Source organism: Archocentrus centrarchus, unplaced genomic scaffold (assembly GCF_007364275.1).
Source record: "Archocentrus centrarchus isolate MPI-CPG fArcCen1 unplaced genomic scaffold, fArcCen1 scaffold_24_ctg1, whole genome shotgun sequence".
NCBI classification, from domain to species: Eukaryota; Metazoa; Chordata; class Actinopteri; order Cichliformes; family Cichlidae; genus Archocentrus; species Archocentrus centrarchus.
Genome location: NW_022060254.1, coordinates 3038958 through 3064807, shown reverse-complemented (window position 1 = coordinate 3064807; position 25850 = coordinate 3038958). Strand labels below are relative to the sequence as shown.

At 42.5% G+C, this 25850-nt stretch overlaps 1 protein-coding gene across 1 annotated transcript in view; it reads right to left on the bottom strand.

Moving 5' to 3' along the window:
• The window catches only part of LOC115775625 (uncharacterized), a 106577-nt gene that overhangs the window by 14384 nt on the left and 66343 nt on the right, over positions 1 to 25850 (bottom strand). The window contains exon 6 of the mRNA XM_030723093.1: positions 16127 to 16210. Coding sequence (XP_030578953.1) covers positions 16127 to 16210 — 84 coding nt within the window. The remainder of the gene's footprint in view (positions 1 to 16126; positions 16211 to 25850) is intronic.

Sequence of the window (25850 nt, the reverse complement as noted above, 5' to 3'; positions counted from 1 at the left end):
GATTGTTGTTGGTTTAAAAACAATATAACTTTATGTATTGTTTATGAAAGGCAGAAAACAGTTAAGAGTATTGTGATAAACTGTCACGTCCCGGGCTATTTATTGGTTGTGTTTCTGTTTGTTTTCCTCTCTCTCTCTCTTTCTCTCTGGTGTGTGTTTTGGTGGGTGTAATGATAAGTGTTAACTAAGGTGTCACCAGCAGGTGTCAGTGTTGTACGAGAGCCCACGTAGGAGGTGTGGAGAAGAAGACAAAGAGTTAAGATGGCAGTTCATGTTACATGTCAAGTCTGAGTCTTTTAATAAATGGCTAGCTGAAGCTAGCCCAATGTTCTTCAAGCTCTTTTATTATAAATAAGACAAGAACATTACATGGTACCAGGAGTGGGGTGGAGTAAAGGAAGCAACACAACAAGATGGATGCAGTAAAACCGCCGGGTCCGCTGAAGCTGACTGGAAATGTGGATGCAAGTTGGAGAGCTTTCAAACAGCATTTGCAGCTGTACATGGCGGCAGTCGGAATAGATCGACGAGCAGAGGAAAGAAAAATCGCCGTGCTCCTCACCGTTGCCGGCCCAGAAGCGATAGAAGTCTTCAACACTTTTGTGTTTGCTGAACCTGCCGACAAAGACAAGTTTGACGAGGTCGTAAAGAAGTTTGATGAACACTGCCTGACAAAAAAAATGAAACGTGTGAAAGATACGTGTTTCGCTCACGCCTACAGCAACAGGGTGAGTCATTTGATAATTTTCTCACAGACCTCAAGATTAAAGCTCAGTCATGTAACTTTGGCGATCTGAAAGACTCCATGATAAGAGATCAAATAGTTTTTGGGACTAATGAAAAGAAGCTCCGAGAGAGATTATTGAGGGAGTCAGACCTCACATTGGCCGAGGCTGTTAAAATATGTCAAGCCGCTGAGTTAGCACGATGCCAGATGCAGACATTTCAAGGCCCTGTGCTAGGAGAAAAGCACCAACAAAATGGCGTAGTGAACGCTGTGGCGCCAAAAAGGACGCAGCGGAGCAAGTTTAATGACAGTGCCGACAGGAATAAAATGAATAATAAAGGGATGTTCGCTTGCAAGCGATGTGGTGAAAAACATGAAGCTAGAAGGTGTCCTGCCTTTGGTAAACGGTGCATGAAGTGCAAGGGACTGAATCACTTCACCAAAATGTGTTTCTCAAAGGGGAAGGAACAAAGCGTGCATACAGTCCAGGAAGACATTGATGACAGTGATGACTTGAGTGACACCTTTTTCATAAAGACGGTGTCACATGGTGAAAATGTGACTGTGCAGTCCTTAGCTGATGTAAGCCAAATGGTTAATGTAGCAGCTAATGATAAATGGACTGTTCCTTTGCTAGTTAATGGACGGTGGTGACATTCAAAATTGATACTGGAGCCAAGGCTAACTTGATTAGTGAAATGGATTTCCAGACATTGAAAGAGAAGCCTAAAAGGTTTGCAGAAAAAATCGCTCCTTTGAAAGCTTATAATAATCAGCCGATTCAAACAAAAGGGGGTGTAATCTAAAGGTGACAGCTAAAGGCAAACAGCACAACCTGCTGTTCACCATTGTGCCTGCTGGACATGAATCGCTGCTAGGAGACAAAGCATCAGAAGACTTAGGTCTGGTTAAAAGGATTTACCAGATAAACACAGACAGCCTGGAGATAGCTGAACAAAATAAAAGTGGTACACCGCAGCACTGTGAAGGGACTTCTGCTATAGTGGAAAAGTTTACCTCTGTGTTTCAAGGACATGGAACATTGCCCCAAACTTACAAAATTCAGCTGAAAGAAAATGCCAAGCCTGTAGTGCATGCTCCAAGGAGAGTACCAGCGCCACTTAGACCAGCTTTAAAAAAAGAACTGGAAAGAATGATGCAAATGGGTGTCATTGAGCGTGTGGAAGAGCCTACAGACTGGGTCAACTCTATCACATGTGTCAAAAAAAATACAGGTGACATTAGAGTGTGCCTTGACCCTAAAGATCTCAATGAAAACATCAAAAGAGAACATTATCAGATTCCAAAACGAGAAGAAATCATGAGTGAGATGGCTGGAGCTAAGTTCTTCAGTAAACTTGATGCCTCACATGGATTCTGGCAACTGAGACTGGACCCAGAAAGCAGCAAATATACCACCTTTAACACACCATTTGGGCGTTACTGTTTTCTGAGGCTTCCATTTGGCATCAAATCTGCTCCAGAGATCTTTCACAGAGCTATGGAATCTGTAATTGAGGGTCTTGAAGGTACCAGAGTCTACATTGATGACTTGGTCGTTTGGGGAACAACAAGGCAGCAGCATGATGAAAGGTTGAAAAAACTCTTGGGGAGGGTCAAAAAGAATGGACTCAAACTGAACAGGGACAAATGCCTTTTTGGGGTCACGCAAATGACCTTTTTGGGTGACAAGATCACAAGTGCAGGGGTGGAACCTGATCAGTCAAAAGTGCAAGCTGTACTTGACATGCCAGCCCCTACTGATAAGAAAGGTGTACTGCGAGCCATGGGAATGATTAATTTCCTAGGTAAGTTCATTCCTAACCTAGCTGTCAAGACTACATGCCTTAGAGAGTTGCTACGTCACGACACGGTGTTTGAATGGACAAGGCGACATGAGGACGAATGGCAGAGATTAAAGCAGACTGTTGCTGTTGAGCCAGTGCTCACGTTCTTTGATCCAACAAGGCCAACAAAAATTTCCACTGATGCCTCAAAAGATGGCTTAGGAGCTGTCTTGCTACAGATGCAAGAGGACAGTTGGCAGCCGGTAGCGTATGCATCAAGGTCAATGACAGAGACTGAACAACGTTATGCTCAGATTGAAAAAGAGACTTTGGGCTTAGTGTTTGGTTGTGGAAAATTTCACAGTTATGTCTATGGCTTACCAACGTTTGCAGTAGAAACTGACCACAAAACCGCTCATAGCAATCAGAAAAAAGAACCTCAATGACATGTCACCCAGGATTCAACGCCTGATGATGTTTCTACAAAGGTATGACTTTGAACTGATTTATACACCAGGCAAATACATTGTTCTGGCGGATGCACTGTCACGAGCACCAGCTCCAAGTGATGACACACAGTGTAGCCCTGTGTCTGTTGATGTTGAAATGCACATAAACATGGTGACTGCTTCTCTCCCGGCATCAGATGTAATGCTACAGCAAATTGCGCAGGAGACGGCGAAAGACCCGCAACTGCAAAAGGTAATTCACCTGAGCCAGAATGGATGGTCACGAGGTGTTTGTCCGGGTTGGTATCCTGTGCGTGCAGATTTGTGTGTGGCTAATGGTCTGCTTCTGAGACAAAACAGGATTCTCATTCCACAGTCTATGCGTCGAGACATGCTACAACGCATTCATGAGGGACACTTAGGAGTGGAGAAATGCAAAAGGAGAGCGCGAGAAGCTGTGTACTGGCCAGGAATCAACAGAGATATAGAGGAGATGGTTCAAAAGTGTGAAACATGTCTTAAACATCGGTACAAGCAACAGAAAGAGCCGATGCTGATTGCAGATCTTCCCACTGCACCATGGCAAAAAGTAGGTACTGATTTGTTTCATCTACATGGAAAGGACTATCTTCTAGTGGTTGACTACTACTCTAATTATCCTGAAGTAGCGCAGCTTTCCAGTACATCAGCACAGTCTGTCATCACACACATGAAAAGTTTTTTCTCAAGACATGGGATTCCCCATTGTGTGGTGAGTGACAATGGTCCACAATTTGACTGCAGTGAGTTTCGTGATTTTGCAGTTCAGTACGGATTTGAACATGTCACCTCTAGCCCTTTGTATCAGCAGGCTAATGGACGGGCAGAGAAAGGGGTCCAGGTTGTGAAACGATTGTTTAAAAAAGCGAGAGAATGTAATGCTGACCCTTACCTGGCTTTATTGAGTTACAGAGCCACTGCCCTGGAATGTGGAGCATCTCCTGCTGAGTTGCTCATGGGTCGCAAACTGCGCACCACACTTCCTCACATGCCAAGGAAGGATGGCTACAGGAGTGACAACAAGTGGGCTGACAAAAGAATGAAGCTCCAGCAAAGACAGAAGAGGAACTATGATAAAACAGCAAGGAATCTGGTGCCTCTGCAGGAAAAGGATGTTGTGAGGATTGATGGTCCTGAGCTGTGGGACAGAAAAGCAACTGTACTGCAAGAGGTAGGACCCAGATCGTTTGTTGTCGAGACAGAGAATGGTCAAGTTTTAAGGAGAAACAGGAGGAGTCTGTTAAAGATTCAGAATGGTGAGAGTCAAGAGAAAGAGACAGGATGGGAACAAGAGAATGTTGCGACAGAAGTGCAACACAGTGAATCTTCTTCATCATTGCCAGTGACTGTAACACTCAGAAGGTCCACTCGACCTAAGAAACCACCTGAGAGGCTCATAGAACAAATATGAATGAAGTAACGGGTTAACTGTGTAAAGAAAGTGGTAAAGCGTTGCTGACTTTAATGTGTTAAAATGTGTTCCTAATGGTTACAGTTACAGGAAGTGAAAGAGTCATAGTGTAATTTTAAAGACCAATGCTAGTTTGTTTGTTGACATGTGTTGAAAATACCAAGCTTGAAATATTTCTTTTGAGCCATATGCATACATTGAGTTACAAGACATAAGGAAAGTTCATTACTGAAACATGTATGTTGTTGCATTCTGTTTAATATGTAAGTGCTAGTGAAGACTATGTGAATGAGGAATAACTGCTGTGACACTGAGCTAATCTTTTAAGCAGCTGAAAAAAAAAAGGGGGATGTAATGATAAGTGTTAACTAAGGTGTCACCAGCAGGTGTCAGTGTTGTACGAGAGCCCACGTAGGAGGTGTGGAGAAGAAGACAAAGAGTTAAGATGGCAGTTCATGTTACATGTCAAGTCTGAGTCTTTTAATAAATGGCTAGCTGAAGCTAGCCCAATGTTCTTCAAGCTCTTTTATTATAAATAAGACAAGAACATTACAGTGGGCACGACCCTCTGGAGTTGTGGGGAGGTCTCCTCCCTCGTGGGCCGGCTTTCGGAGCAGCAATCTCCACACCTGTTGCCGATCAGCTCATCCTCCTGCGTTACTTAAGCTGGCAGTAGGCTGTCATTTGTCGCTGGATCGTTGACTGTGAAACAGTTAGTTTCGGCTCCTTGATGTGCACAGCTCCTTGCGTTTACCCCGTAACTTACCTGTGTTTTCTTGTATTCAGATTTTGCCCGTCGAGCGGAGATCTCCTGGGAAGCTCACCACCGGATCCCTCTCCTCAGTGTCCACCTCTGTGCTTGTCCGCCACACCGCACCCGAAGCTCCTTTCTCCACCTTTGCCTCCGGAGTCTCTCACCCCCCCCCCCCCCCCCCTTCCTGGCCTGCCTGATCTGTGCTTTTGATTCACTGTAAATAAACCTTGCACTAAACCCGCCACCCTGCGTCTGCTTCAGTCCTCAGTATCAAACCGTGACATAAACTATGAATAATTGTTTTACATTCTGTGATAAATGATGGAAGTCACCCAGAAGTATTAAATAAAGATGGTTACATTTATTTGAACTGTGAGTATTTAATATCAGGGTGATTTTATGGGAATGTGGATCTTTCAGATCAATTTGAGAAGTAATTTTTATAATTTTTCACATTATATTATGTCATATAGCATCAGGCACTGGTCTTGGTTTTGTCTCGGTCTCGATACCCTCTGGTCTTGGTCTTGTCTCGGTCTCGGGTTAGGCGGTCTTGACTACAACACTAGTAGGCTGTGCAGAGATGCCCCTGAGACAATCCAGCACATAACGGCAGTGTGCAAGATGCTAGCAGGCAGGGCATACATGGAATGCCGTAACCAAGTGGCCGGCATAGTATACAGGAACATCTGTGCCGAGTATGACCTGGAAGTCCCGAGATCAAAATGGGACACACCCCCAAGGGTGGTTAAGAAAAACAGAGCTAAGATCCTGTGGGACTTCCAGATGCAGACAGACAAATTTATGATGGCTAAACAACTGGACATCGTAGTGATGGACAGACAAAGGAAGAAGGAGAGGTTGCAATACCAAGTGACGGGAAAATCAAGAAGAAGAAACACGAGAAGCTCGACAAATACCAAGGCCTCAGAGAGGAGCTGGAAAGGATGTGGAAGATGAAGGTAACAGTGGTCCCCGTGGTAATCGGAACACTCGGGGCAGTGACCCCCAAACTGGGAGAGTGGCTCCAGCAGATTCCTGGAACAACATCCGAGATCTTTGTCCAGAAGAGCACAATGCTGAGAACAGCTGAGATACTGCGCAGGACCCTCAAGCTCCCAGGCCTTTGGTAGAGGACCCGAGCTTGGAGGGAAAAATAGACTGCCAATATGGGCAAGCTGGGATTTCCATATATACTTATATACTGTACATAATACATATATACATATATTTTAATAAACTGTTTATACACACACACACACACACACACGCACGCACACACACACACACACACACACACACGCACACACAACTGTTTGTAAGGCTTCTCAAAACCTGTGTTCAAAGTTAATATTCAGTTCAATTCCATCTTATTTATATAGCACCAAACCACAACAATCATGCCACAGCTGCCTAGGTCTTTAGCAGCATAACTAAGGGATGATTCAGGGTCACCTGATCCAGCCCTAACTATAAGCTTGATCATAAAGGAAAGTTTTAAGCCTAATCTTAAAAATAGAGAGGGTGTCTGTCTCCTGAATCCAAGCTGGAGCTGGTTCCACAGAAGAGGGGCCTGAAAGCTGAAGGCTCTGCCTCCCATTCTACTCTTAAGTATCCGAGGAACCACAAGTAAGCCAGCAGTCTGAGAGCAAAGTGCTCTGTTGGTGTGATAATGTAGTGGTCCTGGGTCTCGGGTGTGGGAGTTCTTGCTTTGGACTTTCAAATTCTGGTTTGATTCTTAGTTAGATATCTGTGTTTCAGTTCCTGGTTTTAGTTATTTGTATTTGAACCTGTTTCCCTTGTTAGCTTCCTTAGTCTTGTCAGGCAAATTTGTTCAGTTGTGCTTCCTGGTGTGTCCTATTTTCCTGATTTTTGGGGTGTGTATATATTATCTCTGTTTTCTTCAGTTCTCTGTGGATCATCTGCTTTGTGCTCTTCCTTCTCTTTGCTCTCCTGTCCATGACTATTTCTGTCAAGTGAGCTTTGCAGTTTGCTCTGCTTGCTCCGTACAGTTTTTTCCCAAGTCTTCCAGCTAATAAAATTTGATGGTAAGTTCAGGCATGTCCTGAGTCCTGCACTGGGGTCTTAAACCTGCCTGCCACATGTACATGACAGATATGTCACTATAAATTCCTTAAGACATGATGGGGCCTGATTATTCAAGCTCTTGTAGTAAGAAGAAGGACTTTAAATTCTATTTTGAATTTAACAGGGAGCCAATAAAGAGAAGCCAATATGGGAGAAATCTGCTCTCTCTTTCTAGTCCCTGTCAGTACTCTAGCTGCAGCATTTTGGATCAGCTGAAGACTTTTCAGGGAGCTTTTAGGACAGCCTCATATTAATGACTATAATAATCCAGCCTAGAGGTAACAAATGCATGAATTAGCTTTCAGCCTCACTCTGATGTTTCTAATTTTAGAAATATGTGTAAATGCAAAAAGCAGTCCTACATGTTTGCTGAATATGTGCACTTAAGGACATATCCTGGTAAAATGACTGGTCAAGATTCCTCACAGTGTTACACTGGAAGTAATGCCATCCAGAGTAAGGATCTGGTTAGACACTATGTTTCTAAGCTATATAGGGAAGAGAACAATAATTTAAGTTTTATTGGAATTTAGAAGCAGAAAAATTAGAGATCATCCAGGCCTTTATGTCTTTCAGACATTCTTGCAGTTTAAATAATAAATCTCACCCTGCCTGCACTCTCTTCTTCACCGTCCAAAGCAGCAGACTTGTTGCTTTGGATGATTGACCACAGGTATTTAAACTCATCAGTACTGTGAAAATCTATGTGCCCCCTTCCTGGATATTGTCAGATGTACATGTTTCAAATAATCAAACAAATTTTAATATTAGAAAATATGCCCTTAGTAAATGCAAAATGCAATTTTTAAATGTTGAATTCATTTGTAAGAGGTAAAACACTATCCAAGAACACTGAAAACTAACATGCTGTGTCTGTACACAAACCTTATGAAATGTTGCACTGAACAAATTAATGTTACATTCACAACTTAGTAACATCTTACCCTCTGAAGGAAAAGGATGGAAACAAGCCCTTGGATCGAGAAACTCATCACAGAATCACGACCAGAATCGATATCTGAAAAGTTCCTGTGGATATGAGGACAAGAATGAGGCCACAAGCAACTTTAATCAGTTCTAACAGAGACAGAGAAAATCATTTTTAGTAATCTAAAGAAGCTTTTCTCTCTCCTCTGGTGGCCACCTCTAATAGGCCATTGAAATATTCATTTATAAGTACTTATAATAAAGCTGATTTCAATGATCAATACTGTATTTTGACAGTTTAGCAATGAAGCTTATATGTAAGTTCAATAAAGCACATCTGTAATCACTCATCTGTCTACTTTCCTGGATATTCAAGCTGCTACTCTATTCATTACATCACTTATGCATTCCAGTGCTGTCAGACTTAAATCTGCCATCATCACTCTGGCACAATCATCTTAAAATGGCAGACTGTTTATTAAAAATGGCTGTAATTCCTAAACAATTAATACAAATATTTGGTCAGCCCCCATAATTAAAGCTGAAAGTCCACCTCAGTCACATCTGAAATCAAATCTGACATGCCTGTGGTGGTGTCCAGAGGCATAACCACAAAAAAATCTTTATATATATATATAATATATATATATATATATGTCGAGACAAGAAAGCTCCTTAACATGCATGGAGGGTTTTACCCCAATCCAGCGCCCTGAGACTGTACACAAAGCGGAAGGAAGGAGGCTGAGGACTACTGAGTGTCAGAACCGCTATCCTGGATGAAACAACAAAGATCCATGAGTACATCAGGAAGATGGCCACAAAGGATCACGTGCTTAGTGAGTACCTCAGGCATCAGAAACCCGAGAAAGAAGACGACGAAGAACAGGAACCGTCATGGAAGGGCAGGCCTCTGCACGGCATGTACCACCGGCAGATAGAAAGAAGTGGTGGACATAGAGAAATCCTATCAATGGCTGGAAAAAGCTGGACTGACAGACAGCACAGAGGCACTAATCACGGCAGCACCAGAGCAAGCTCTGAGTACAAGATCAGTAGAGGCTGGGGTCTACCACACCAGGCAAGACCCCAGGTGTAGGCTGTAGTGTTGTAGTACTTGAGATCGGTCTTGGTCTCGAGACCGCTTTTGATGGTCTCGGTCTTGTCATGGACTCGACCGCATTTGGTCTCGGTCTTGTCATGGACTCGGACCTTGCGGACTCAGGATTTTATTTCAAGACCAGTCAAGACCACAGCTCTGGAATATCACTAAATTGCCAGAATATTGTCCAGTTAATTTGTTAACATCTTTGCTTTTATTGGATGCAAATCGTACTAATTCAGATCCAACAAAGATTGCGCTCCTCTGCCTCTCAAAGGGAGCGCACCTCGCAGACTCTGCCCCTATCGCTGCTATTATCGCCGCTTGCGCCTGCATCATTTCGCTGCAGTTTGCAATCTACCACAGAGCACGGACAGTTTCATTAACAATGTGCACGTTTGGTCGTGTGTGCACTTGATTTCGTGGGCTACAGAAATTAAAATGGCAATTAAATGGACAACCGGGATGAACGCGAGAAGTAAGAGGGAAAATGAAGATCAAGGAAAAAATTTCAGGCTTCCTATTCAACAAAAAAAAAAATCCCAGCATGAAAGGTAAATACCAACCTTCATGTATTTTGATACACAAACTGAAAATTTAATGGCAAATTTAGGGCTGCCAACGATTCTTGGATTTAACTCAACTTGATTATTAAAAATCCTCGACACAATTTGTTGCTTCGATGTTTCCTTTCAACTCTACAACTCAGGTGTCTCCGTGTAAGCGGAGCATTTCATCCACGTTAGTTCTCAGTGGCTTCAACTAATTTCCGTCATTTGGGAAAAAAAATAAATTGACCCTTTAACATGAGTGGATCATTGCTTAGAGGATTTTCCACAGCTTCACTGCTCTGTGCTGTGAGTGTGCGTGTTTGAATGTGCAACGCGTGTGTTGTGTAGAGGATGTCAGCTGTATTTTTTCTTATGTCAGCTGTAGCCACCAGAACAGATCTACAACCACAGTTTGCTAGCAGGGGCTGCCATTAGCACTGGCATTCTTTCCGTGCCCCCCCTCCACCCCCTTCAGTACCGAGAGGCTCCGTCAAATATTTTTTATCTAAAAATAGAGCTGCAGTAGAAACGTAATTTGGAGGATGCTTGTGAATAAAAAGCACTGCAGCATTAAGCTCATTCTGCCCCCAGTTTTACAACAAAAACACAACAGCAGCTGTTTTATGTGCCGTCAGACTGCAGGCACAGCAACTGCAAAGAGGCAGAAACCGTGAGCTCAGGTGGAGTGAAAGGAGCTCTTGTTCCTGTAATCACCTTAAAACCTTTACGGTGAAACAGCTGGAGGTCCTTCATCAACCACCTGATCAGCAGCATGAAGAAAAGAGAACTTTGTAGCTGCTCCATCCACCCTGTTTATTTCACACAGAGAAACATCTGCAGTACGGAAGTTAAATTATGCAGATGAACTGTTAAAAGGAAAACTTATTTCTTATCAATTACTTGATTAATTGACAGAGTAACAAATTGAATATTTGATTACTAAAATAATTGATAGTTGCAGCCCTACTTGTATTCAGAATAGTCAAACATTAGTTTTCAGCACCAGTGGAGCTATGAGAGGCCTTCAAGAATAAAAACTACAGTTCCTAGCAAGATGATGTCACTTCCTATTGTTGCATTAAAAATGTGATCATTTATGCTCACACATGGTGGCTGATATTCGAATATAGGAAATGCTTTGAGCAGCTGATTGTTAAAAACCTGGATTATGTTTTTGTTGTGTATTTTTTTTTTTTATGTGATTTCTGCAAACACATTAGTGGAAGGAGACGGCACTCTGGGACACATTAATGCTTGATATATAAATGTAACTTTTCTGGATTATATGCAAATTTATCACTCTATCGATCTAATAAGGTCTGATTTAGAGTTCTGCATTGGTCCTTCATAATAACTGAAAGTCCTCTCTGAACCTAACCTGACATACACCTCGAGAAATGTAACTACACATCCACAAAGACTGTGATTACTGCCTAGGCTTCAGAGGTGGTTTCCAGTTACATCGTAGGCCCGTCACTCAGTTAACAAGTGGAAGCGGCATTAGTGCTTAGCATTAGCTTACTAATTAGTATTAGCGTTAGGGCTGGGCTGAAAAATATTTCTTGCTTGAACCCTGTAGTTACCATGGCTACCAATGATGGCAGATAAGTAAGTTGTTTCCCACCATTAGTACATTGAGCTAGTGGTGGGCAGATCAATTCTAATATCAGTAATATCAATACCAATTTTGATATTGGTATTGATCAATATCAGTGTAATGAGATCGATACTTTGGCTTCAGTTTCTCTCTTGTGTGCAGTGCTGCGGGTTTCATCACAGATGCAGGCTGACTGTCTAAGTGTCGCTCCTGTCACAGCACAGAGCAGGCACACTTTGCTCCTCCCCTCCCCACAGTGGTTTGTTATACTGTCATGTGACACATAACATATTTTACTTGGGGGGAAAAAAAGGAATTTGCTATGAAACATTTAAAGCAAATTAAACTTAAATTTGTACAGCTTGTTTATTTAAGAAAAAATCAAGAAAATTAGTGAACGAAGGACATTTTTTTAAACTTATGTATTATACTTTCTGAACAATGTACCTGGAAAACAGTTTCCATTTGTTCTTGAGTGATGATTGGTACACTTCTTTTAACAAAAATAATAAGTAAATAAATAAAAAAATCCAGACATCAATCTATGGGGAAATTTGTTTTGTTAATGTCTATTGTTTCAGAACAATAACTTTTATTTGATAAAGTATTTTCTACTTACATATAAACTTTGCCCAATTCTATCCTGGGTTTAACTAATTAATGATCAAAGGAAAAAAAAATCTCAAACCAGTTAAACTTCATGAAAATTCTTCATAATTATTAAAAAAGTGTCTGTATCAGTATCGGCGATACTGGCCCTCTATTCACTTGGCATCACATCGATGCCAAATCTTGAAGTATCGCACACAACTACATTGAGCAGCACACACGAGGAGTGACTGACAGTGCTAAGACCCTCCTCCTGGCTCTGATTGGTTGTTCTTGACTGGGAGCAGTTCAGGGAAGAGGTGGAGGAACTCGATTTTTTCCACAGATTATCCATCTCATACTGTCCTGACATGGTGTCAGTTTTAACAAATATGTAAAAACTGATTAAAAATTTTTTTTCATAAAAGATACATACTGCAGCTTTAATCTGTATATGAGATAAACTTATAGCTTTAGTTTTTACTGTTGATGATTGTTTTGCCATTTTTACACATTTAGCTATGTGGTTTTGAAATAGCGTTCACATTTGTAAAGATTGTTGTTGGTTTAAAAACAATATAACTTTATGTATTGTTTATGAAAGGCAGAAAACAGTTAAGAGTATTGTGATAAACTGTCACGTCCCGGGCTATTTATTGGTTGTGTTTCTGTTTGTTTTCCTCTCTCTCTCTCTTTCTCTCTGTGTGTGTTTTGGTGGGCACGACCCTCTGGAGTTGTGGGGAGGTCTCCTCCCTCGTGGGCCGGCTTTCGGAGCAGCAATCTCCACACCTGTTGCCGATCAGCTCATCCTCCTGCGTTACTTAAGCTGGCAGTAGGCTGTCATTTGTCGCTGGATCGTTGACTGTGAAACAGTTAGTTTCGGCTCCTTGATGTGCACAGCTCCTTGCGTTTACCCCGTAACTTACCTGTGTTTTCTTGTATTCAGATTTTGCCCGTCGAGCGGAGATCTCCTGGGAAGCTCACCACCGGATCCCTCTCCTCAGTGTCCACCTCTCTGCTTGTCCGCCACACCGCACCCGAAGCTCCTTTCTCCACCTTTGCCTCCGGAGTCTCTCACCCCCCCCCCCCCACCCCCCCCCCCCCCCCCCCCCCCCCCCCCCCCCCGTTCCTGGCCTGCCTGCTCTGTGCTTTTGATTCACTGTAAATAAACCTTGCACTAAACCCGCCACCCTGCGTCTGCTTCAGTCCTCAGTATCAAACCGTGACATAAACTATGAATAATTGTTTTACGTTCTGTGATAAATGATGGAAGTCACCCAGAAGTATTAAATAAAGATGGTTACATTTATTTGAACTGTGAGTATTTAATATCAGGGTGATTTTATGGGAATGTGGATCTTTCAGATCAATTTGAGAAGTGATTTTTATAATTTTTCATATTATATTATGTCATATAGCATCAGGCACTGGTCTTGGTCTTGTCTCGGTCTCGCCCTCCCTCGGTCTTGGTCTTGACTTGGTCTTGGACCCTAAAAGTCCTGGGTTTGTCTCGGTCTCGATACCCTCTGGTCTTGGTCTTGTCTCGGTCTCGCCCTCCCTCTGGTCTTGGTCTTGTCTCGGTCTCGGGTTAGGCGGTCTTGACTACAACACTAGTAGGCTGTGCAGAGATGCCCCTGAGACAATCCAGCACATAACGGCAGTGTGCAAGATGCTAGCAGGCAGGGCATACATGGAATGCCGTAACCAAGTGGCCGGCATAGTATACAGGAACATCTGTGCCGAGTATGACCTGGAAGTCCCGAGATCAAAATGGGACACACCCCCAAGGGTGGTTAAGAAAAACAGAGCTAAGATCCTGTGGGACTTCCAGATGCAGACAGACAAATTTATGATGGCTAAACAACTGGACATCGTAGTGATGGACAGACAAAGGAAGAAGGAGAGGTTGCAATACCAAGTGACGGGAAAATCAAGAAGAAGAAACACGAGAAGCTCGACAAATACCAAGGCCTCAGAGAGGAGCTGGAAAGGATGTGGAAGATGAAGGTAACAGTGGTCCCCGTGGTAATCGGAACACTCGGGGCAGTGACCCCCAAACTGGGAGAGTGGCTCCAGCAGATTCCTGGAACAACATCCGAGATCTTTGTCCAGAAGAGCACAATGCTGAGAACAGCTGAGATACTGCGCAGGACCCTCAAGCTCCCAGGCCTTTGGTAGAGGACCCGAGCTTGGAGGGAAAAATAGACTGCCAATATGGGCAAGCTGGGATTTCCATATATACTTATATACTGTACATAATACATATATACATATATTCATAAACTGTTTATACACACACACACACACACACACACACACACACACACACACGCACACACGCGCGCACACACACACACACACACACAACTGTTTGTAAGGCTTCTCAAAACCTGTGTTCAAAGTTAATATTCAGTTCAATTCAATCTTATTTATATAGCACCAAACCACAACAACCATGCCACAGCTGCCTAGGTCTTTAGCAGCATAACTAAGGGATGATTCAGGGTCACCTGATCCAGCCCTAACTATAAGCTTGATCATAAAGGAAAGTTTTAAGCCTAATCTTAAAAATAGAGAGGGTGTCTGTCTCCTGAATCCAAGCTGGGAGCTGGTTCCACAGAAGAGGGGCCTGAAAGCTGAAGGCTCTGCCTCCCATTCTACTCTTAAGTATCCGAGGAACCACAAGTAAGCCAGCAGTCTGAGAGCAAAGTGCTCTGTTGGTGTGATAATGTAGTGGTCCTGGGTCTCGGGTGTGGGAGTTCTTGCTTTTGGACTTTCAAATTCTGGTTTTGATTCTTAGTTAGATATCTGTGTTTCAGTTCCTGGTTTTAGTTATTTGTATTTGAACCCTGTTTCCCTTGTTAGCTTCCTTAGTCTTGTCAGGCAAATTTTGTTCAGTTGTGCTTCCTGGTGTGTCCTATTTTCCTGATTTTTGGGGTGTGTATATATTATCTCTGTTTTCTTCAGTTCTCTGTTGGATCATCTGCTTTGTGCTCTTCCTTCTCTTTGCTCTCCTGTCCATGACTATTTCTGTTCAAGTGAGCTTTGCAGTTTGCTCTGCTTGCTCCGTACAGTTTTTTCCCAAGTCTTCCAGCTAATAAAATTTGATGGTAAAGTTCAGGCATGTCCTGAGTCCTGCACTGGGGTCTTAAAACCTGCCTGCCACAATGTACATGACAGATATGTCACTATAAATTCCTTAAGACACGATGGGGCCTGATTATTCAAGCTCTTGTATGTAAGAAGAAGGACTTTAAATTCTATTTTGAATTTAACAGGGAGCCAATAAAGAGAAGCCAATATGGGAGAAATCTGCTCTCTCTTTCTAGTCCCTGTCAGTACTCTAGCTGCAGCATTTTGGATCAGCTGAAGACTTTTCAGGGAGCTTTTAGGACAGCCTCATATTAATGAACTATAATAATCCAGCCTAGAGGTAACAAATGCATGAATTAGCTTTTCAGCCTCACTCTGATGTTTCTAATTTTAGAAATATGGTGTAAATGCAAAAAAGCAGTCCTACATGTTTGCTGAATATGTGCACTTAAGGACATATCCTGGTAAAAATGACTGGTCAAGATTCCTCACAGTGTTACACTGGAAGTAATGCCATCCAGAGTAAGGATCTGGTTAGACACTATGTTTCTAAGCTATATAGGGAAGAGAACAATAATTTAAGTTTTATTGGAATTTAGAAGCAGAAAATTAGAGATCATCCAGGCCTTTATGTCTTTCAGACATTCTTGCAGTTTAAATAATAAATCTCACCCTGCCTGCACTCTCTTCTTCACCGTCCAAAGCAGCAGACTTGTTGCTTTGGATGATTGACCACAGGTATTTAAACTCATCAGTACTGTGAAAATCTATGTGCCCCCTTCCTGGATATTTGTCAGATGTACATGTTTCAAATAATCAAACAAATTTTAATATTAGAAAACGTGCCCTTAGTAAATGCAAAATGCAATTTTTAAATGTTGAATTCATTTGTTAAGAGGTAAAAAACACTATCCAAGAACACTGAAAACTAACATGCTGTGTCTGTACACAAACCTTATGAAATGTTGCACTGAACAAATTAATGTTACATTCACAACTTAGTAACATCTTACCCATCTGAAGGAAAGGATGGAAACAAGCCCTTGGATCGAGAACTCATCACAGAATCACGACCAGAATCGATATGTGAAAAGGTCCTGTGGATATGAGGACAAGAATGAGGCCACAAGCAACTTTAATCAGTTCTAACAGAGACAGAGAAAATCATTTTTAGTAATCTAAAGAAGCTTTTCTCTCTCCTCTGGTGGCACCTCTAAATAGGCCATTGAAATATTCATTTATAAGTACTTATAATAAAGCTGATTTCAATGATCAATACTGTATTTTGACAGTTTAGCAATGAAGCTTATATGTAAGTTCAATAAAGCACATCTGTAATCACTCATCTGTCTACTTTCCTGGATATTCAAGCTGCTACTCTATTCATTACATCACTTATGCATTCCAGTGCTGTCAGACTTAAATCTGCCATCATCACTCTGGCACAATCATCTTAAAATGGCAGACTGTTTATTAAAAATGGCTGTAATTCCTAAACAATTAATACAAAATATTTGGTCAGCCCCCATAATTAAAGCTGAAAGTCCACCTCAGTCACATCTGAAATCAAATCTGACATGCCTGTGGTGGTGTCCAGAGGCATAACCACAAAAAAATCTTTATATATATATAATATATATATATATATGTCGAGACAAGAAAGCTCCTTAACATGCATGGAGGGTTTTACCCCAATCCAGCGCCCTGAGACTGTACACAAAGCGGAAGGAAGGAGGCTGAGGACTACTGAGTGTCAGAACCGCTATCCTGGATGAAACAACAAAGATCCATGAGTACATCAGGAAGATGGCCACAAAGGATCACGTGCTTAGTGAGTACCTCAGGCATCAGAAACCCGAGAAAGAAGACGACGAAGAACAGGAACCGTCATGGAAGGGCAGGCCTCTGCACGGCATGTACCACCGGCAGATAGAAGAAGTGGTGGACATAGAGAAATCCTATCAATGGCTGGAAAAAGCTGGACTGACAGACAGCACAGAGGCACTAATCACGGCAGCACAAGAGCAAGCTCTGAGTACAAGATCAGTAGAGGCTGGGGTCTACCACACCAGGCAAGACCCCAGGTGTAGGCTGTAGTGTTGTAGTACTTGAGATCGGTCTTGGTCTCGAGACCGCTTTTTGATGGTCTCGGTCTTGTCATGGACTCGACCGCATTTGGTCTCGGTCTTGTCATGGACTCGGACCTTGCGGACTCAGGATTTTATTTCAAGACCAGTCAAGACCACAGCTCTGGAAATATCACTAAATTGCCAGAATATTGTCCAGTTAATTTGTTAACATCTTTGCTTTTATTGGATGCAAATCGTACTAATTCAGATCCAACAAAGATTGCGCTCCTCTGCCTCTCAAAGGAGCGCACCTCGCAGACTCTGCCCCTATCGCTGCTATTATCGCCGCTTGCGCCTGCATCATTTCGCTGCAGTTTGCAATCTACCACAGAGCACGGACAGTTTCATTAACAATGTGCACGTTTGGTCGTGTGTGCACTTGATTTCGTGGGCTACAGAAATTAAAATGGCAATTAAATGACAACCGGGATGAACGCGAGAAGTAAGAGGGAAAATGAAGATCAAAGGAAAAAATTTCAGGCTTCCTATTCAACAAAAAAAAAATCCCAGCATGAAAGGTAAATACCAACCTTCATGTATTTTGATACACAAACTGAAAATTTAATGCAAATTTTAGGACTGCAACGATTCTTGGATTAACTCAACTTGATTATTAAAAATCCTCGACACAAATTTGTTGCTTCGATGTTTCCTTTCAACTCTACAACTCAGGTGTCTCCGTGTAAGCGGAGCATTTCATCCACGTTAGTTCTCAGTGGCTTCAACTAATTTCCGTCATTTGGGAAAAAAAAAAATTGACCCTTTAACATGAGTGGATCATTGCTTAGAGGATTTTCCACAGCTTCACTGCTCTGTGCTGTGAGTGTGCGTGTTTGAATGTGCACGCGTGTGTTGTGTAGAGGATGTCAGCTGTTATTTTTTCTTTATGTCAGCTGTAGCCACCAGAACAGATCTACAACCACAGTTTGCTAGCAGGGGCTGCCATTAGCACTGGCATTCTTTCCGTGCCCCCCCTCCACCCCCTTCAGTACCGAGAGGCTCCGTCAAAATTTTTTTATCTAAAAATAGAGCTGCAGTAGAAACGTAATTTGGAGGATGCTTGTGAATAAAAAGCACTGCAGCATTAAGCTCATTCTGCCCCCAGTTTTACAACAAAAACACAACAGCAGCTGTTTTATGTGCCGTCAGACTGCAGGCACAGCAACTGCAAAGAGGCAGAAACCGTGAGCTCAGGTGGAGTGAAAGGAGCTCTTGTTCCTGTAATCACCTTAAAACCTTTACGGTGAAACAGCTGGAGGTCCTTCATCAACCACCTGATCAGCAGCATGAAGAAAAGAGAACTTTGTAGCTGCTCCATCCACCCTGTTTATTTCACACAGAGAAACATCTGCAGTACGGAAGTTAAATTATGCAGATGAACTGTTAAAAGGAAAACTTATTTCTTATCCAATTACTTGATTAATTGACAGAGTAACAAATTGAATATTTGATTACTAAAATAATTGATAGTTGCAGCCCTACTTGTATTCAGAATAGTCAAACATTAGTTTTCAGCACCAGTGGAGCTATGAGAGGCCTTCAAGAATAAAAAACTACAGTTCCTAGCAAGATGATGTCACTTCCTATTGTTGCATTAAAAATGTGATCATTTATGCTCACAACATGGTGGCTGATATTCGAATATAGGAAATGCTTTGAGCAGCTGATTGTTAAAAAATCTGGATTATGTTTTTGTTGTGTATTTTTTTTTTTTATGTGATTTCTGCAAACACATTAGTGGAAGGAGACGGCACTCTGGGACACATTAAATGCTTGATATATAAATGTAACTTTTCTGGATTATATGCAAAATTTATCACTCTATCGATCTAATAAGGTCTGATTTAGAGTTCTGCATTGGTCCTTCATACATAACTGAAAGTCCTCTCTGAACCTAACCTGACATACACCTCGAGAAATGTAACTACACATCCACAAAGACTGTGATTACTGCCTAGGCTTCAGAGGTGGTTTCCAGTTACATCGTAGGCCCCGTCACTCAGTTAACAAGTGGAAGCGGCATTTAGTGCTTAGCATTAGCTTACTAATTAGTATTAGCGTTAGGGCTGGGCTGAAAAATATTTCTTGCTTGAACCCTGTAGTTACCATGGCTACCAATGATGGCAGATAAGTAAGTTGTTTCTCCACCATTAGTACATTGAGCTAGTGGTGGGCAGATCAATTCTAATATCAGTAATATCAATACCAATTTTGATATTGGTATTGATCAATATCAGTGTAATGAGATCGATACTTTGGCTTCAGTTTCTCTTTGTGTGCAGTGCTGCGGTTTCATCACAGATGCAGGCTGACTGTCTAAGTGTCGCTCCTGTCACAGCACAGAGCAGGCACACTTTGCTCCTCCCCTCCCCACAGTGGTTTGTTATACTGTCATGTGACACATAACATATTTTACTTGGGGGGAAAAAAGGAATTTGCTATGAAACATTTAAAGCAAAATTAAACTTAAATTTGTACAGCTTGTTTATTTAAGAAAAAAATCTAGAAAATTAGTGAACGAAGGGACATTTTTATTAAATTTATGTATTATACTTTCTGAACAATGTACCTGGAAAACAGTTTCCATTTGTTCTTGAGTGATGATTTGGTACACTTCTTTTAACAAAAAAATAAGTAAATAAATAAAAAAATCCAGACATCAATCTATGGGGAAATTTGTTTGTTAATGTTCTATTGTTTCAGAACAATAACTTTTATTTTGATAAAGTATTTTCTACTTACATATAAACTTTGCCCAATTCTATCCTGGGTTTTAACTAATTAATGATCCAAAGGAAAAAAACCTCAAACCAGTTAAACTTCATGAAAATTCTTCATAATTATTAAAAGTGTCTGTATCAGTATGGGCGATACTGGCCTCTATTCACTTGGCATCACATCGATGCCAAATCTTGAAGTATCGCACACAACTACATTGAGCAGCACACACGAGGAGTGACTGACAGTGCTAAGACCCTCCTCCTGGCTCTGATTGGTTGTTCTTGACTGGGAGCAGTTCAGGGAAGAGGTGGAGGAACTCGATTTTTTCCACAGATTATCCATCTCATACTGTCCTGACATGGTGTCAGTTTTAACAAATATGTAAAAAACTGATTAAAATTTTTTTTTCATAAAAGATACATACTGCAGCTTTAATCTGTATATGAGATAAACTTATAGCTTTAGTTTTTACTGTTGATGATTGTTTTGCCATTTTTACACATTTAGCTATGTGGTTTTGAAATAGCGTTCACATTTGTAAAGATTGTTGTTGGTTTAAAAACAATATAACTTTATGTATTGTTTATGAAAGGCAGAAAAACAGTTAAGAGTATTGTGATAAACTGTCACGTCCCGGGCTATTTATTGGTTGTTTTCTGTTTGTTTTCCTCTCTCTCTCTCTTCTCTCTGGTGTGTTTTTGGTGGGCACGACCCTCTGGAGTTGTGGGGAGGTCTCCTCCCTCGTGGGCCGGCTTTCGGAGCAGCAATCTCCACACCTGTTGCCGATCAGCTCATCCTCCTGTTACTTAAGCTGGTGTAACCGGCGCCACACTGCCTCTGCACTCTAGGCTGCGGCAACCCTCTGCGTTGTGTTGGCATAAAGATTAAAGGAGTCGTTTCTTTGCCGACTGAGGCAGGTTTATTCTCCCCATCTGTGTGAATATAAACGCAAATTTAGTACAGCGACCTCATGGAGCTTCTGCATGCACGCCCTCTCCTCTCATCAGCGCCTCTTGCCGACTGACGAGGTGTGCGCTATGATAGCACATCTTATAAAACACATAAAAACTTGGAAATACATAAACAAAAATACACAGTTTTGTGATCATATAGTAATAATTTAACAAAACAATTCTTAGGGACAACCTATACCTGACACAACAGTGGCAACTGTTTATATGAACTTTTTCCAGAACAATGAATAAACAGCAAACAAGAACATAAATAATTATACAGTAAGTTCAAAAGAGTAAAAAGATGAACAAAAACAAATATACATGTTATAAATAAAAGGGAGCTCACATACCTGTGTGAATATAAACGCAAATTTAGTACAGCGACCTCATGGAGCTTCTGCATGCACGCCCTCTAGAGAACAAACCGGCAAACACATGAGAAGCTGCCTGTATGCTCTTGCAGCCTAGCTTAATACTAGCTTGTTGCAATCGAGTGCTGTACTCACAAAAAAAAAGGGGATTCACACTAAAAACAATCAACAATGTCTCAACACTTAATTTATGAGCACAACAAGCAAGGTTTGAGCCGTATTTTAACACTTCTAACACATTAAATCACTCCATAACCAGAAGGACGAACGTAACCTCACCTCCTCTCATCAGCGCCTCTTGCCGACTGAGGAGAGGGAGGCCCGAAACCACCGGAAGTGACATGGAAGGGAAGTCGAAGTGACATAACAAAATAAAAGCTCCCAAAACATAACATAGAAAACAAATACATACTATATATGAAAAATAACAACAAAACCAAATAACAGGGGATGGATTCTTGGTGGAATATAAAAAAATATCTTAACATTTTAAATACACCCGCTACATCCACCCCTCCTTGATTTCACCAAAATCCAGACCACACAGGAGTAATCCAGCTAGCACACAGGGACAAGATCACACAGTCTCCGGTTACCTGACATGGGATTTAAACTCTGAGGTCTAAGCTCTAGTCTCAGCTGTATAAGCCACCTATGGAATAGGTTCAGAAAGAGCACAAGGGTGATCAAGCCTGAGCCTTTCTTAGATTGATATGATGCCGTTTACACCACACAGTCCCAGCCACTTTTCAATAATAACATTGTCCCATCAAAAAAACATACAGGATCTCTGAGCATCTGGATTTAGTTTCTAGAACAGTGTAAGAAGAGACTGAGATCTTCTACTAAGAGAGTTTGTCAACTGTCTCAAATCAAAAGGCCTTTGAACCATAGACTCTATGAGTCGATTAACCCTCTTACTAACTCTACCAGCTCGTGTCGTGATCACATCCCCTGGACCTGCTGGCAGTTTTACTTGTGGGTTTGTGTCAGTGACTGGAGCTGTGAGTAGTGACTTGGTCTGTGTGCCATCACCCATGTCTGACTGTTCTGCCTGAACATTTGAAGTCTCTAGCTGTGTCTCCAATAGAGATGGGTCGTGTAGGTCTGGTTCTGCCACCAAGCTGCCCAGGTCAGTGTCTCTCTCAGAGTAGTTCTCTCCTTTGGTGGAACACTGAGTTGAACCATCTGCAGAAATCCCTCCAGTACCCTGACTTGACTGATCCAGTCCTGAGAGTCCCTCACTCAGAGTCTCCTGACTCTCATCATCAGCCGAGTTAATCCAAGCACTTACTCTGTCCTCTACATCCTCCTCAACCAGGGAATCTAAGCAGTCTGATGTACATGACCCCTCCTCCGATCCAACGTCACACATTTCAGCTGTAACCACAGGCAGGAAGCTGATATCCAGGACTAGGTTGCGATGCACCACCTTATATTGCCTTTATCGTCCGCCAACTTGTATGTGTGAGTTTGTACATTCCTGTCCTTGACTGTGTACACTGTTGCATCCCACCTGTCAGCGAGTTTCTTCTTTCCTCTTTCGCCCTTGTTTGCAATGAGCACTCTGTCTCCTATGTTCAGGTAGTACCCTTTACTTTTTTGTTGTATCCTTTTGCCTGTTTGTCTTGTTCCTTAATAGCATGTGCTTGAGCTATCCTAGCTGCCTCATGAAGATGCGACATGAGTGTTCTCACATAGCTCTGTGATCAACAACTGCAGGATCACAAAACACTTGTCTGAACATCACATCAACAGGGAGCCTTGGGATGCGGCCAAACATAAGTTGGAATGGGGCAAAACCAGTGGTCTCATGCACCGTTGCATTGTATGCGAACGTCAGAGTCTGTATTTGTTGAGGCCACTTGTGTTTCTCTTGGAGGGGCAAAGATCTGAGCATGTTACCAAGTGTCCTATTAAACCTCTCAGTCCCTCCATTTCCCATGGGGTGATATGCTGTGGTGTGTGATTTGGAAACTCCTGATAGTCGGAGCAATTCTGCTATCAGTTCACTTTCAAAATTCGCCCCCTGATCGGAGTGAATCCGTTCAGGAAACCCATATACACAGAAGACATGGTCCCATAGTTTCTTTGCCACCTGTTTTGCAGTCTGGTTTGTGCAAGGAAAAGCATGAGCTAACTTAGTGAAATGATCTGTAAGGACAAGAACATCCACTGAGCGCTGCTTGCTGTCCTCTGCGCTCCAAAAATCCAGACACACCAGCTCCATAGGGGCAGAGGTTCTGATGCTCTCCAGTGGGGCTCGAGCAGACGGTTCTGGTGTTTTGGCTAGGATGCACCTCTGACAGCATTTGACATACTCTTTTATGTCAGACTCCATCTTTGGCCAAAAGAATCGCTGTCTTGCCAGGTGCAGAGTCCTTGTCTGCCCTTGATGTCCTGCGATGTTGTGAACACCATGCAGTGCCTTCCCTTTAAGACTGTCAGGCAAAACAAACTGATGTCTCTTTTGTTTGCTAATCGGGTCTTTTGTAATCCGATAGAGGATTCCATTCTGGATTTTGAGCCTCTCCCACTGTTTGAACAGCACCATAGTTTTTGCATCAAATCCTGCCCTTTCACGCCTGGAAGGTCGCCTCCTTCTGGTGACAAATGGTATGATTTTAGAGACAGTGGGGTCAAGCTCCTGGCTGCGCTGGAGTTCCTCTAAAGTGAACGCAGGAAGAGTATCCTGCCCTGAGAGCAATAGATCCTGAACTGACTGGATCAGTTCCACAGCTCTTGTCTCAGCAGACAGGACCCACTCATCATGCATATCCAAGATCGCCTTGGCATCCATGGCTTCACACCGGGGCTGGGAACTGTCAAGCTGTCGTTCCATAGCACGGCAAGCTGACTTGCTTACTCGCTGACCCTGGACCTTTAAGCGGAAGGTGTTTTGAACACCATCAGAGCTGATAGCCTCAGACTCAGCAAGAAGGTGACTATACTGCTCAGTGATCAGCCGATGGCTGACTGTTGTTGCAAACGGGTCTCTACTGAGAGCATCAGCAACAATATTCTTGGTGCCAGGTATGTGTTTCAGGTCAAATGTGTAGGGGGCGAGCTTGGACACCCAGCGCTGCTCACAAGCATCGAGCTTTGGTTTTGTCAAAATGTATGTGAGAGGGTTGTTATCTGTCCATACTGTAAAAGGATGACCTTTTAGCCAGTGACTGAACTTCTCACATACACTCCATTTCAGGGCCAGAAACTCTAATCTGTGAGCTGGATATTTCTTTTGAGAGCTGCTCAAGGTCTTACTAGCGAAAGCGATCGGACGGGCTTTCTGTTGTCCAGTAGGCACTTGTGACAACACAGCGCCAAGCCCATCCAGTGAAGCATCAATGGACAATATCAAGGGCAAGGAAAAGTCTGGATGTGTGAGAACACAGTTCAACAGTCTCTCTTTCAGGTTAAACAGAGCTGCGTCACATTCATCTGTCCAATCAGAAGGCTTCAGCTTTCTGTATACACCTGCATTGGTACTCATTTTGACTCTCCCTCTCCTTTTTTGTCCAGCAGTGAGGGAAAACAGAGGCTTAGCTATGGAAGAGCAGCTAGGAATGAAATGCTGATAATAGAATACCATTCCCAGGAATGATTTGATCCTCCTCACTGATGGTGTGCAGCCATCGTCTTCCATCAGGTCAGTCTTTGTCATCTTTGCTATGACCTCAACTTTTGTTGGATCCACAGCCACTCCATTACCATCTATGATGTGACCCAGGAATTTGACTGAAGATCGCATCAGATGGCATTTCTTGGGACTCAGTTTGAGGTTATGGAGGCGCAGCCGTTGAAACACAGTCTCCAACCGCTCCAAAGCCTCCTCCTCTGTTCGAGCAAACACAGCAGATCATCAAGATAACACAATAGACTGCTGAAGTTCAGATCCCCAAATATACTGAGCATCATTCGCATGAATGATGCAGGGCTATTACAGAGACCTTGAGGCATCCTGTTGTACTCATACAATCCCATTGGGGTTGTGAATGCTGTGTATTTCTTATCTTCCTCGGCCATAGGAATGTTATAAAAACCCTGAGGTCAGGTCCATGGTACTGAAGAAGATGTTTCCACCCAGAGCAGGCAAGACAGTCGGACTGATGCGGCAGTGGGTGTGCATCCTTGAGAGTCCTTGCATTCAGCCACCGGAAATCAGTGCAGATTCTCAAAACCGCCATCCTTTTTCCACACTAAACACCAGTGGTGAAGCATACTCACTCACTGACTTCCTTATGATTTCCTGTTCCTCCATCTCAGACAAAACTTGTCGCAACTTTTGATAATGCGCTGGCGCACTCTGCGATAGGGGATGCGAAATGGTCTCTCATCAGTGAGCCTGATGCGATGTACAAAGCCCCTAGCCTCTCCACAGTCTAGTGTGTGCTTGGAGAAAATGTCATTGTAGCTTTCGAGCAGTTGACCACCTTCCTTCCCCTCTGGACCAGCATGGCACAAAGCAATGTCAATTTCACTAAGTCCAACCTGTTCTAGCCTCTGTTTGAGATCTGTGGGCTTGGTGTTATCACTCCTCTCCTCCTCCTCAAATTTTGC